Source organism: Brassica napus, chromosome C3 (assembly GCF_020379485.1).
Source record: "Brassica napus cultivar Da-Ae chromosome C3, Da-Ae, whole genome shotgun sequence".
NCBI classification, from domain to species: domain Eukaryota; kingdom Viridiplantae; phylum Streptophyta; class Magnoliopsida; order Brassicales; family Brassicaceae; genus Brassica; species Brassica napus.
In genome coordinates, this window is record NC_063446.1 from 20,269,567 (window position 1) to 20,283,466 (window position 13,900).

Here is a 13,900-nt window from a genome sequence, read left to right on the forward strand (position 1 = left end):
TTTTGAAAATAGAACATCCAAAATTTCAGAAGCAGCTCTGATACCAAGAGTTTATAATAGCAACTCGACCGCTCTTCCTTTGTTCCAGTCTATCACAGGACGAATCTCTAAAACCTATACCACCCAAATTATAATTTATATGAATGAAGTCAAAGTTTAAATTGGAAAATGACAGTTAAAAGTATATACCATCGACCAAACCTGTGCGATTGTAGCGAACATGTTTGGTGGATGGTAATTCACAGGCTGGGCTTCCAACCGTTAGGATGAAGCACTGGTCTTGCTCCTCAACTCTTAAATGTCTTGTTGTTCAAGCCACTGTTTCTAAGCTGTGGTCGGAATAATAACAGGCTTCACAATTCCATTTCGACGTCCCCTCAGGTGCTGTTCAAGTCCATCGACAAACAAATCAGAGACACAATCCTTGCTAAGAAGGCAAGGAAGAACTTCACCACCTTAATGCAGGTGTGGCTGAGACACGAATGATCGTACCCGTTTAATTTGATTCTTCTTAGGCGCTTTCTTATTTTTTATTCTTTTTGTACGAGAAACAGCCACTAGCTTAACCTTTTTTATTGCTCAAGATGCTTCATTTATAATGATTATCGCTGTCCTTAGCTAGGGTTCTTAACATAATTAGGATTAAAAATAAATAAAAAATGGCTGTTATTAGAAAAAACGTTTCTTAGTTAAGGACAAAAAAAGACGTCTCCTAAAGACACGTGTCTCTCATTGAAGGGAGTTTAGCTTTTTTCTCTTCACATCTTTCTCTCTCGACGGAAGACGATCTGGATTCACGGTGGGAAGAAGCGACCGGAGAAGCTGTTGACGAAGTCATCTTCCTCAGCCGTCACACCACCGTCTCGAACCGTACTGCTCTGCCTGTTCACCCCATCAGTATCTCTCTAGCTTGAAAGCTATCTCCTTCTTCAAAGGGTTTACTCTTCAGTTGACTTGTGGTGTCGTAGGTGGGGTTTGTGACTTTTTTCCTCAGTTCGATTCTAGACAACCTGAGCTCTACCATTGTCATGGTTTCTTTACTCAGGAAACTGGTTCCTCAATCAGAGTACCGCAAGTATGAAAAACTTTTTTTCCTTATGCTCATATTAGTTAGTTTCTTTGTTATGTTGTTCACATTGAGAAACGTTTTAGCTCTGTATATATACACCTTAAGATTCTGAAAGAAACATGTTTTACCCGTTGCTGAGATAATCTGTTTTGTGTTTCAGTATTTTATATCACATTGACTTAGTTTTAATGTTAAATAACCAATGGCAGACTTCTAGGAGCTGTTGTGGTGATGGCAGCAAATGCAGGAGGAGCATGGACTCCAATTGGTGATGTTACGACAACTATGCTATGGATTCATGGTCTTGGAGTTCTCTGGGTCTTGACAGACGCCATCCACTACGGTGAATCAGAAAGACAAAAGCTCAAAATACCTCAAGCCTTATCCTTCACTAGTATAGAATGAATTATCCAGTAAGATTTATGCATTTCGAGTTTTTATGTGTTGTCTGGAAAGTGTAAGACTAGTTTGAGGGAACCAAACTCTTCAATTGCAGAAATGTCTCTGATCTTTTTCAAAGTTTCTTTGCTAGGTTGTTTCATCTAAGCCCTGTCAACAGGTATTGCATGTATTGAAGAGTACCGTGTTCCTCTTCATCCTCTTCTTTTTCCTCTAGTCCTTCTTCCTCCTTGTCCATGGCTTCCATTGTCTTTGAGCTTTTGCCATCTAAACCTCTCTGCATTTTAGATCAAGGAAAATATTTACTAAGAGACAACATAAAGTTCTACCAATAATTTACACTTTTGCTATTGTTTCTTAACATTATCTCTTAGTATAAAAAAAAAAATAAAAAAAGCTAAGAACTCAAAATTTTGTCCCAGCAATAATGTTGCTCTAACATACTTATCAAAAAAAAAACTATATCCCACACCTTTCCCCCATGAGTTAGACGCAAAGGAGGGTATTGTTTCAAGTGGCCATAAAGGCGTTGAGCAATGACCAGCCAATACTAAAGCACGGACAAATGTTCATGTTTCAAAATTTCAAATCCATCAGATTCGAAGAGAAATATTGAAGAGGTTTTGTTTTTGTTACCTTGTCATCAACATTACGGTAATGCACCAAACTTTTGATTTTCTACTTTTGCACCTTTGATATCTTTCATTTTCCCTAAAAGGATTTTATAACCGTCGTCGATTATTGATATGAATTCTCTAGCGGGCTGAAACAAATTCACTTATTTGCCCTAATAAACGCCAACAAAATGTGTTGAGAAAACAAACCAAAAAACAGTTGCCTTGATCATCACTTTAACAACACAGAGCTAATGGATCATGAATTTTCACCTGTTGGTCGGTCGATTTGAAACAGTTGGGTTGATCAGAAGAAAGTCATTATGTTCTTTACATGACTAACCGCGTAATAAAGTTCAGTTAAGCCTACTAACTGATAAACATGAATATTAACTAAAAACTGTATCAATTTTAAAGTTTAATTACTGTTTATAATTTAGGGTCCAAGCACGTTGAGAAAAATCATATTCTGGAGCAACCTCGACACTGAAACCTTTAACTAACTTCTTACGTGGTTTTACATCTAAGTCTAACAATCATTGGATCTAACGTCACCGAGTTTTGCAGGTTTCTTCCATGGACTCGTCATGAATCTATCATAATTAGATGTCAATTTGGATGATGATCCACCACCAAGTCTTTGATTTGTTTTTAGCTGGTGGTGTATGATCTCTGAGAACAGTGGAAATGTGGTTTGATTCTTAATCCATTTATAACAAGCAAAAAAAAAGAACCAAAAAACCCCTAAAACAGTGCTTCAATGCATATCTAACTAGTTTGTCTATGGCAACCACCTCTTCTTTGTCTTCTTATAACTGCTAGTTGGTGAAAGCTCCATCAAGTGATGGTTTCTTGAAAACTAATGAACAACAAAAGGAAAAAAACACACACACACAAATATCAACCAAAAGTTGATCTCTTTTTTTTTTTTTTCTTTTTTTTTGCTTTTAGTAAACATGGCAAACCTTGGACTAAACCCACAAAACAATGGTTTTAGATAAAAAAGTACTATGTATTTAGAAAATGTCAATTTCAGAAAGTTAAAAATAGTGCTAGTTAATCCTTTTACAACTGACTTAGAGCATCTTAAAAAAGATACTGTATTTTAAAATTTGCAAAAATTCATATTTGAAGTTTAAAAGAATTTTTTCTAAATGAAAAATTTCAAAGTATCTATATTTTATACTATGGTATTTATTTTTTTCATAATTAATTTAAATCCATAAAAAAATTTATAAATAACTAGCACACATATAAAAATATTACAGCAATATTAATTAATAAAATGATAAACTAAAATATAAAAATTTACACAAAATACATAATTAAATGATAAATTACAAGAAAATACCATATTGTTCCATGAAATTATTCTGTAATTCTCCGATATATAAATATTATCTTAAAGTTATTATTTAATTTTATGTGTATAGTTTAAATTTACCAAACAAGTTTGAAATAATTATGAGATATAATTTTTAAGGGTCAAAACGATAAAAGCTAAAATATTTAAGAATCATAAATGTGATGTTTAGTAAGGAGTAAAATAAAAATAAAATACGAAAATTCAAATTTGAAGTTTTGAAATTTTTTTTTGGAGAACAAAAAAACTTCGTATTTGAAGTTATAGAGTATTTTTTGGAGATGTTCGTAGACCATCTTCAATGTATTTTGATATTTTTTCTCTAAAATAAAGGATTTATATAATAGAGATGTGATTTGCCCAAATTATTTCTCTAAGATCGCAATCTCTACATAGAGTAAAAATATAAGAACGTTACTTCTTCCTCCATAAATAGAGGGAAAATAATAATTTCTAGAAGAATAAACATAGAAGTAGGATAGAGTATTTTTTTTTCTAAGTACTATTATAAAGATGTAGAGTTCAAATCTCATAAAACATCATTTTTCTGTTTTTGGAAGTTATAATTTGCTGGGCATGTCAGTAAGTTTGTGTTATTGATTATCCAAATACTTCTCGCCGGTTTCTTCGGTATGCTTTCAGATTCAGTGGATAAATGAAATAAATAAAAAGGCCATAACTGAGCAGATGCGGATCAAGGTGAGAGAGGGAAGATGACTACTTGATGAAATCGTTGAAGGAGAAAACTGGTCGATAGAATTTAGGTTTGTGTTGGGCAACATTACACTGTGTGCATACCGTACATTCTATTGAGACAATATATCAATTTTTTTTATTTTAGCAAAATTCTCTATTTATTTCAACATTACACTGTGTGCATACCATCATAAAAACGTCGAAGTTTGGCAACATATGCTTAATCCTTATATGTTTTCTTAAGAATACTTCTTGAATACAATTACAGTTAATATTCAGTATCATATTAACATAATCTTAAGTTCTTTTTATTTTATTTTTGTCTTTGATCTATTCTTAATATTCACTATGAAATTTCTAAGAGCAGCAACATTAATCAACACCAAAAACTCTCATGTTTTTTTTTTTTTTTTTTTTTTTTTTGATAATCCAGGGTTCCCCACTTACGTGGGTCATTCCCTGGGTCCGGTTAGGCAGCGGTCCACTTCACCCGGAAGGGCTTAAACCTGGGCTGGGGACAAGACCCAACATCCAGTACCGCATTTGATGACAGGATGGGCAGTTCCTCTCCGTCTGGCGTCGAACCCGGGAGCATGACAATTGGCCCCCAAAGTTCTTACCAAACGAGCTACCACATCCCGTCAAAAAAAAAAACTCTCATGTTGTGAAAAGCTTTCACATTTTTCTCAGAAAGATGCCAAACAACTATCAATAGTTTATGAATCTATCACGTATAAAGACTTTTTTAGTCGAACGACTTTTTTTAGTCTAGAGATTTTATACTTGAAGGATAATTAAATACCTACAATGCCAATTTGCAAAGCTAACGACTATCGTATTACAAAAAGAAATATTTCTTCTCGACTTATCATCAGCAGACAATATTTCGTTATCCTATTATATCTTCTGAATATCTTCAAAAATCTTTTTCCATTGTGCTTCGGCTCCAACTAGTATTTTCTATCGTGCCAATCATATCTTCATGAATCATCCTGAAAATCAATACACATACACAAAATATTAGTATCATGTCTTACTTCTTGTGTCATCAAGAAGCGGTTTATGCAACTTCATGCAATAGCCATTAGCACGACTTCCAACAATCGTTAAAATATATAGGAATATACTATTAGGAAGTAAAACCTTACATCTGAAATTATCAAAAAAAAATTGGTAGTATATAAATAATATGGGCCAATCCACTTTTTCGTAATTAGTTATATTACGGAAATATATAGTTAGAGATAATGATTGTATTTCCTAGTTATATAATGTTTGTGATATCTCTTCCATTGTGATAAGGATGAAGATATCTCGGTTTGTTAGGGCTTTAGATACGTCTAGCCGACTTCATATGTTGTATATATACAGTTTGACATTGAACGTGAATAAATAAGTCAGTTTGATATCCAATCTTACATGGTATCGGAGCATAGATCAGCTTAAATCTTTTCATAAAATTTTCTGTTCGTTCTCGTGTTCATCGTTTGAACACAAACGTTAGTAATTAGTTTTAAATTGAAAACATCCATATAACTTAGTATAGTAGTAATGTCCAATGTACTGCCAAACTTGCTCTATAATCGATCCAACCCAAAAATTAACCATGTCAATCTTTATCTTAGATATACTGAGATCAATGAAATAAGCGTTATCATTTTAAAGTGAATAAATAGTTTATACATGTTTAAAAGATGATCTATTTCGGTGTTAAAGAGTTTAGTAGTATTTTTCTCTCGATCAAAAAAAAGAAAAGTAGTATTTTTCTCTCGATCAAAAAAAGAAAAGTAGTATTTTTCTCTCGATCAAAAAAAAGAAAAATAGTATTTTTCTCTAGACTAATAAATTGGTGGTTTATACAAATGGTTTAATATATGTTTTGTTTAATGCCTGAATTTCATTTGAATATTAAGAAGATATAAAATTCTCATGGAAGGTGTGACATAAAATGGGATACTAAGGGGATGTATTCAATCTGATTTATTTTTTAATGAGTTTTAGATGAATTGATAAATTTAATATGATTTTTCTTAAATTAATTTAGAATCTTACTTAAAACTATGAAATTTGACTTAAAAAAAAAAAACTCCATCCAATCATTCTGAAATCAGTAGAAAATTTTTAAAACTCACGACTTAAAATATTTTCAATAACAATTGATTCAGAAGTATTTTATAAAATATCAAATCCAATAATACTAAATTTTAATGAAATTTTAAAATTTCTGTTTAAATAACAGTAGATTAATTATTTGAATATAAATAATTTCAAACTCTCTATCTAATATGTCTCCCTAAATAAATAGATAGGGGGGGTTGATTATTTTTTTGGTTGTTGCTAGAGCGTCTGCTTTGATTTTAATATATGTTTATAACTTTATCAAAGCGTGACCCTTTTTTCAACGAGTTATTGACACTTTTTGTTGTTGCTGTTCAAAAAACAAATATTTACCCAAAATGATATTAGAAAAAGATTAGACATGTGACTGATACTAACAATGATTAAGCTATAAGAAGGGCCACCACATTGAAGAATATATAAAAGTGATATCAAATCAATTGCTTTAATTATGTGCGAGCTAAGAAAAATTGGATTTCACAGGACTGTTGTTGCCCAAATCATTATCCTTTCTCTCTAAGGTCTCGATTCGTACGGCTGATGATAAAGCAGTAACACTATGCTGTATAAGCTATATGCTGCAGAAACTGTATGTTTTTATTAAAGTTTTTAATAAACTAATTGGTAGAGCAGAAACATATACAATTTTAAAATTACCACAAAAGTTAATATATAATATATTTATTTTGAAATAATATACATTAAATTATAATATATATTAATAATATATTTGTTATTAAAAATAATAAATCTTATTTAATTATATAAATTAAATTTTAAATGTGAATTATTATTATCTTAAAAAATTTAAAATTTATTTAAAAATATAAAATTTATTCAAAACAAATAAATTATATATAAATTATCATTATTTATTTATTAGTAGAGCAGTAAATGATTCATATATAATATTATCATAAAAATTAATATATGATATATAATTTACTTATTTCTAAATAATATAGATGTTTTTGTTTTATAATATGTAATGTATAAATATATATTATGTTATGTTTTGTTATTAAAAATAATGAATGATATGTGTAATTATTTAAACTATATTATATTTTAAGTGTGAAATATTAATGTTCTTTTAAAAAAGTTAAAAATATTTAATTGCAACTTTTTTTAAAAAAAGCAAATTATGTTTTTTATTATAAACATATTTTTTATAATATTAAATAAAAATAAATTAATTATATATAATTTTTAAATTTTTTTATATATTCTAAATGCAAATGCTCTACCAAAAGCTCCAAATGAGAGCATTGAGCAAAGAGCATTTGGATAGCATTAGTATCTTGTAAATGCTTTTCTAAATGCTTCTCTGATAAATATTGATTGGATAATGACGAGCATAATGATTATGCTAATGCTTTACCAATCAAGCCCTAACTTAAGTGAGTTTATTGTTATTAGGGCATCCATATTGATTTTTTTTCTAAAGTTTTCAAAATATGAACATAAATTATGTTGATAACTAATTTTTTTTTCAAAAATTTGAGAAGTATTTTAATCAACTAATAATATAATTTGTCAAGACTGCAGTTAAAACTTTTGATAAAAATAGCTTTAGAAAATGTATTTAATTGAGAGTTTAAAATGATTTATATTAAAATAATAAATATCTTGCTATTTAAATATAAATTTAAAAGTTGAATTTAAAATTCATTGTTATTAAATTTGACATTTCATTAAATACGTTGAAATCGATTGTCATTGAAAATATACAAAGTTGTGGGGTTTTAAAGTTATAAGTGATTTTAAGAAGTTTGAATGAAGTTTTTAATTTTTAAAAAAATTTAAATCTGATGATTTTAAATTAAAATTTAGAGTGGTTTAACTAAAAAAAATCATATTAAACTCTCCTATTTGTATGAAATCATTAAACTCTCCTATTTGTATAAAATCAACTGTTTTTAACAGAAATCCACTTTTAAATTTGTGCTTTAAGTTTAAGCCTTCCAAAAGCACTGGCCGGCACTGAGTACTATAACTATAAAAAAACAGTTGTCGAATCTTTCAACATTTCTTCAAATTATTTCCATTAAGAATTATACATAATAATGTAAATAAAACACTAATTAAATCCAGTTATCATAATTAAAAGTGTAAATGTATGTATATATTCGCATAAGACCATATATAAAGGTCTCAGTCAAGTTTCTTTCAAGTCCTACGCAATCTCACTCGTTCAATTTCCACGAATCTCTGCGAAAAATCTGAAGTTTACAGAATCGGTCGCCTTCGTCAATCGGATTACCACTCTATCTCCGATCTCGAAGCATAATCTCAAAAATCAATGCGCTTCGTATCGCGATTTTGTTAAAATATTGCGAGACTCCTCCCGAATCGGCGATGCCTTTGACTAGATCGAAGAGTCTCCCATCAACGGATGCGATAGCGGAGAACGGTGGATCCGATCGGCAGAATCTATCATCGGGGAGATCGGTCGCCGGGATCCTCCACAAGTGGACTAACTACGGGAAAGGGTGGAGATCCAGGTGGTTCCTCCTCCGCGACGGAATCTTGTCTTACTCCAAGATCCGCCGGCCGGAGAATGTGAATCTGCTGTCTCCTTCCGACGATGTGAGGCTAATCGGAGATAATTCTACTGATCGTTTATCGAGGATGTATAGCTGTAGTGGCCGTGGCCGCAGGAAACACCACAAAACCATCGGCATTGTTCATCTCAAGGTATACGCATTCACGGTTTCTCCCAATTCAAATCTTGATTTGTTGATTTTCTGGGGATTTGAATAGAGCAAATAACTTGTTGATAATCCGAGATGCGATCCAAATTAAACTCCAAATTCAAACCCAATTCGATCTATAAATAAACCAAATAAAATAAAATAAGATCAGAATTAGTTAGTTGCTGAAATGAATATTCAGTTATTCAAATACTCAATTTCATGTTTTTTTTTTTAATTTGGTAATTTGGCTATATATTGTTTAAGTTTATATATTGTTTGTTAAATTTTATTTATTTGGATTCGAGTTTAGGTAACATTGGGTATTTAGTGAGTATTTTAAATAAAAAATACCGAAGAAAGTACCTGAATGCCCATCTCTATAGTTGTGTTTGTTAGTGAAACAGACTAGAACTTCAAAATGTGATAATCTGACACAAATATTATCGTCTTCTTCTTCTTCATCACTCCTTTGCTTTGTACTTCTGTGGTTTGTCTTTATGCATTTCAATTCTTATTTCCGTTATCTGCTTAAGAGAGCCTGCTTTGGTTTTTATAAAAGCTTTTTTGAAGTTACTGCTTATCTGTAGTGGGCCACAAACAACATGTTTTATCTGGTGTCGAAGTTCAGAAGTTCACTGCAGAAGAACCAAATGACCAAAATACAAAAAACTCTTTTGTTTTACTGGTGCTACTACAAATCTAGTACTGCAGCAGGACTAGGGTCCCCATTCGTTGAACACCATTAACTCTTTTGCATAATTTCCATCCGTTAAAGTTTGGTTTCCATCGTAGGAAAACGCAACAAGTGTAGATATGTGTCATCTTTCGTCACATTACTAAAAATCTATCTATCTTTGTTTGCTTGCTTGCTATCTTATCTTTAGCCCAATAACTGATGTGTATGGTACATTCCATGGATAATTAGGTATGACTAGTCGGTAGTAAAAAAAAATGAAATGCGACTGTGTGTGAACTTCATACCCACCTCTTGGGTATTTCCCTTTTTTTGTTAACTTGTCTGAGTTATTTTTGCATAATCCAAAACTTAAAATCTTATCCAGAGATACGCGTTAAGTTTTCTTTTTACAGGTAATCAGATTCTTGTCTGCTTGTTTTTATAGTTTCGATACAACTTTCTGGACTGAGGTCTAGAGCCTTTAGAGATGAATATCATTACATTCTTTTATTTTCCAGCAGGTTTCATCTTACCGGGAAAGCAAATCTGATAACAAAAAGTTTTATATATTTACGGCAAACAAGACTCTTCATTTGAGGACTGATTCACGGAGTGATAGAGCAGCATGGTTACAAGCTTTAGCATCTACCAGACGTATCTTACCTCTTCAGTCAATTAGTGGGGATTTTTCCTTCGTATCACCAACGGATTTATCCATATCTACTGAGAGGCTAAAGAAACGGTTGCGTGAAAACGGAATAAACGAGAATCTCGTAAAAGAGTGTGAAGAGATCGTGGATTCAGAGTTCTCCGAAGTTCAAGAACAAATTAAACTTCTCCACGAAGAACGTACAAAGTTACTTGATGCACTCAAGCAACTAGAGGTAAAATACTGGATACTTGATTTTCCTTTATGATTGTTTTGGTTTGGTTGAGTTGTTCAATGTTAGTCTTGCACATTGTTCCCCTTCACTAAATACCATACTATTTAACATCCTTTACGGCACATTTGCATTGGTCACACCTGAGCATATCCACAAACCATGCTAAGTGCATTTTTGTCATGTATTTTGCTGTTTGAAAAGTTATTTGAATGTTAGGTTTACATTCTCTCATCGCCCTTCATCAGGATATGTTTTCCACTGAGTTGATAATTTCTGAACTTCATAAATCTATGCCAAGTATCATGTATCATGTATCAAAAACTTTATGGTCATGTGATGATATCTGTGAATCTTGGAAAGATCTCCCACTGCCTTTCAAAATTTAGTAAAGATGCTTTATATCACATGTATACGGTTATATCCATGCTGGCAATTCTGAAGTCGGAGTTTCTTTGTTTACAGATGGCTAACCTTGAAGCTGAAGCCTCAGGGATCCATGAAAGTGTCTACCAGTTACCAAATCATAACTATTCCAGCTTAAGAAGTGGAAAATATAGTGGTACACACCCTGCTGCTTAATTGCCTTTCTGTTCTCTAAGATCTCTTTAACCACATAATATAATAGTAATGTTTGTTACGATAATCTGCTTCCTTAGTGCTCCCTTCTTCAGCAATTCTAGAGGTTCTTGTATTGTGTTGTTTTGCTTGACATTGTTTAGTTTCTAGAATGCAGTACAAGTGCTTCATCTGATGTGTTTGAGGATATCTCCGAGGAAGATGAGCCTTCCTTCCATGACACTATTGAGTGTTTTAGCGAACCTGATGCTGGTTCCGAGAACATGCATTTCAAAAGACGAACAAGGCTTCCTGATCCAGCAGAGAAAGAGAAAGGTGTTAGTCTCTGGTCTATGATTAAGGACAACGTTGGAAAGGATCTCTCACGAGTTTGTCTTCCTGTTTATTTCAATGAACCAATATCATCTCTACAAAAGTGTTTCGAAGACTTGGAGTACTCTTACCTCTTGGACCAAGCATATGAATACGGAAAATCCGTAAGTGATTTAAAAAAAAAACACTTTGAAATATGTAGAATATTTTACTTATTGTTACGTGTTATTTACTTCCTTCTGGAAATGCAAACGTTTTCTCTACTCTAGACTTGAGTACATCCCTTTGAATCTTCTTGAGTTGACCTCTCAGCTTGTTAGATTAACAGTGTTGTTCATCATCAGGGGAACAGTCTCCTTAGAGCCTTGTATGTTGCTGCGTTTGCGGTCTCTGGTTATGCTTCCACTGAAGGCCGGCACTGTAAACCTTTCAACCCCTTGCTGGGAGAAACTTATGAAGCCGACTTTCCAGAAAAAGGAATTCGTTTCTTCTCTGAAAAGGTAATCTCACACACTCTTTCTTAAAATGAATTTTATGAGATGAACATAAATGGTCAACACACACACAATGGTGATTCGTCTAGGAGCATCTCTTTGTACTCTAAACATGTTAATTTTCATGTAATTAACACTCAGAATTGAAACATATGGAGAAAAGAATACATGGAATCTTTTCCTAAGACGTTTGTTATTGTGCTCTCATAATAGGTCAGCCACCATCCAACAGTTATCGCCTGCCATTGCGAAGGTAAAGGGTGGAAGTTCTGGGGAGACACAAACCTGAGGTCGAAGTTTTGGGGGAGATCGATTCAACTTGAACCCGTTGGAGTCTTGACACTTGAGTTTGATGATGGAGAGACTTTCCAGTGGAGCAAAGTGTGTATAACATAAACCACAAACCTCTTTTCCTTTTTCCACATTTTATTTCTCACAGTGAGATTGATAGTAACTCTATGCGTATCTTTGTTCTTAGGTAACAACAACTATATACAATATCCTACTTGGTAAACTGTACTGTGACCACCATGGGACAATGCAAATCCGTGGGAACCGCCAATATTCTTCTACGCTCAAGTTCAAGGAGCAATCGATTCTCGATAGAAACCCCCACCAGGTTAATGGTTTTGTAGAAGATGTAACTGGGAAAAAAGCTGCAACGGTATTTGGTAAATGGAATGATAGCCTTCACTATGTTTCTGGTGATGCCTTTAACAAAGCAAGTGCCTCGTTGCTGTGGAAATCGACAAAGCCACCACCTAATGTGACTAGATACAACTTAACATCATTCGCAATTACTCTAAATGAATTGACACCTGGTTTGGAGGTATGTTACAGCGTGCTGCTTTCGGTGTTATTTATGAACTTGGTCTTTAAATTTTTGTTGTGCTAAAATTTAGTTTCATTTCGGTTTAAGGAGAAGCTACCACCGACAGATTCTAGGCTCCGACCAGATCAACGGCACCTGGAGAAGGGTGAATATGAGAAGGCAAATGAGGAGAAACAGAGATTAGAGAGAAGACAAAGAATGGTATAATGAGTATCTCCACATTGATTCTCTGGTCGTTGGACTCGTGATTCTTTCTCCTCTTGAGCCTTTTTATTGCTGTTTTGATTATGCAGTCACGGAAGATTCAGGAAAGCGGGTGGCGGCCGAGATGGTTCGAGCCACAAGGAGAGAGTGAAAGCTACAAATATACAGGCGGTTATTGGGAAGCACGAAATGAGAGGAGATGGGATGATTGCCCTAACATATTTGGAGAGTTCACCGAGGAGATTGCAGATTGTGCTTAAGCTGAGGTATTAAGATGTATTCAAACTTCTTATGTTCTTCTATTGTTGATATTTGTTGAAATGATAGATTCTAATTCACTCAAAACAGTTTGTGAATATAATTATAACTAGTGATACATTTGGGATCTAATATTGTTTTGGTTCAGGGCTAAGGAGGCGTTCTTCCGTGCACCAGAGATGGTCTCTATTCGGTAATGGACAGAGCTCTCTTTCTGTTTTTCTAAACTCAGGAGATGGAAAGAGGCAAATGAAAAATGGTTTCTTTTTTTTTTTTGGTAATGGTGTTTGTTATATCTTGGAGTGTCCTGAAAGAAAGAGTTTCTTTTTAAGAAAAAAGAGTTTATAGAAGAAACTCACTGTAAAGGTCAGTGGGAAAAATGAGTGTTGGTTCCAACATTTGGGCAAATATTCGTCTTGATCTATTTGTATTTAGTTCAATACAAAGGGATTGATTGAAATAACCCATGGTCACTCAAAATTAAGGAATTTACTTTGCATTGTTTGGTTAGGTAGATCGGACCGGACCATGTTCTTGGATTCAAGGATATATGATATTTTACCATTAAAAATTTAATGAATAAACTGAAAACGTTTAAATATTAAGGGTACGAATAATGATCAGAGAACGACGAGGAATAATGCATTTCCTAACGTTTCTAAAAAATATTATCATTCACAAGGAATGATTTTTTTATTTTCATACCCTA

The 13,900-nt window shown here is 32.8% G+C and overlaps 2 protein-coding genes and 1 long non-coding RNA gene across 5 annotated transcripts; 2 read left to right on the top strand and 1 right to left on the bottom strand.

The window, feature by feature from the left end:
- Positions 1–717: 717 nt before the first annotated feature.
- LOC111203649 (sodium/proton antiporter 1-like) lies at positions 718–1,593 on the top strand. The gene is made up of 2 exons (XM_048750985.1): positions 718–1,075; positions 1,279–1,593. Exons 1-2 carry the CDS (start codon positions 1,029–1,031, stop codon positions 1,472–1,474), a joined length of 243 nt encoding a protein of 80 aa, XP_048606942.1. The 5' UTR covers positions 718–1,028; the 3' UTR covers positions 1,475–1,593.
- A 6,684-nt stretch (positions 1,594–8,277) lies between these two features.
- On the bottom strand, positions 8,278–9,637 carry LOC125583663. The gene is made up of 2 exons (XR_007320700.1): positions 9,319–9,637; positions 8,278–9,089 (listed from the first exon to the last, which is right to left on the bottom strand). It is a non-coding gene; the product is annotated as an uncharacterized LOC125583663 (long non-coding RNA).
- LOC106388587 (oxysterol-binding protein-related protein 2B) lies at positions 8,420–13,690 on the top strand. Of its 3 annotated transcripts, none has more exons than XM_048750986.1 (10): positions 8,420–8,956; positions 10,150–10,515; positions 10,978–11,074; positions 11,242–11,567; positions 11,748–11,903; positions 12,111–12,278; positions 12,376–12,726; positions 12,817–12,930; positions 13,023–13,199; positions 13,340–13,690. In XM_048750986.1, the coding sequence occupies exons 1-9, from the start codon at positions 8,618–8,620 to the stop codon at positions 13,191–13,193; spliced, it is 2,088 nt and encodes a 695-aa protein (XP_048606943.1). In that variant the 5' UTR covers positions 8,420–8,617; the 3' UTR covers positions 13,194–13,199; positions 13,340–13,690. The 3 variants fall into 3 exon arrangements, with proteins under 3 accessions (XP_048606943.1, XP_048606944.1, XP_048606945.1); XM_048750987.1 differs by having other exon boundaries at positions 10,153–10,515; XM_048750988.1 differs by lacking the exon at positions 8,420–8,956 and having other exon boundaries at positions 10,153–10,515; positions 11,249–11,567.
- The last annotated feature ends 210 nt before the right edge of the window (positions 13,691–13,900 follow it).

Excerpts from the sequence above, each read along its gene's own strand:
- LOC111203649 (XM_048750985.1), top strand. The coding sequence starts at position 1,029 with ATGGTTTCTTTACTCAGGAAACTGGTTCCTCAATCAGAGTACCGCAA. Across the intron at positions 1,076-1,278 it reads CCTCAATCAGAGTACCGCAA|ACTTCTAGGAGCTGTTGTGG; the intron begins GTATGAAAAACT and ends AACCAATGGCAG.
- LOC106388587 (XM_048750986.1), top strand. The coding sequence starts at position 8,618 with ATGCCTTTGACTAGATCGAAGAGTCTCCCATCAACGGATGCGATAGCG. Across the intron at positions 11,075-11,241 it reads AAGAAGTGGAAAATATAGTG|AATGCAGTACAAGTGCTTCA; the intron begins GTACACACCCTG and ends TTTAGTTTCTAG. Across the intron at positions 12,279-12,375 it reads AGACTTTCCAGTGGAGCAAA|GTAACAACAACTATATACAA; the intron begins GTGTGTATAACA and ends CTTTGTTCTTAG.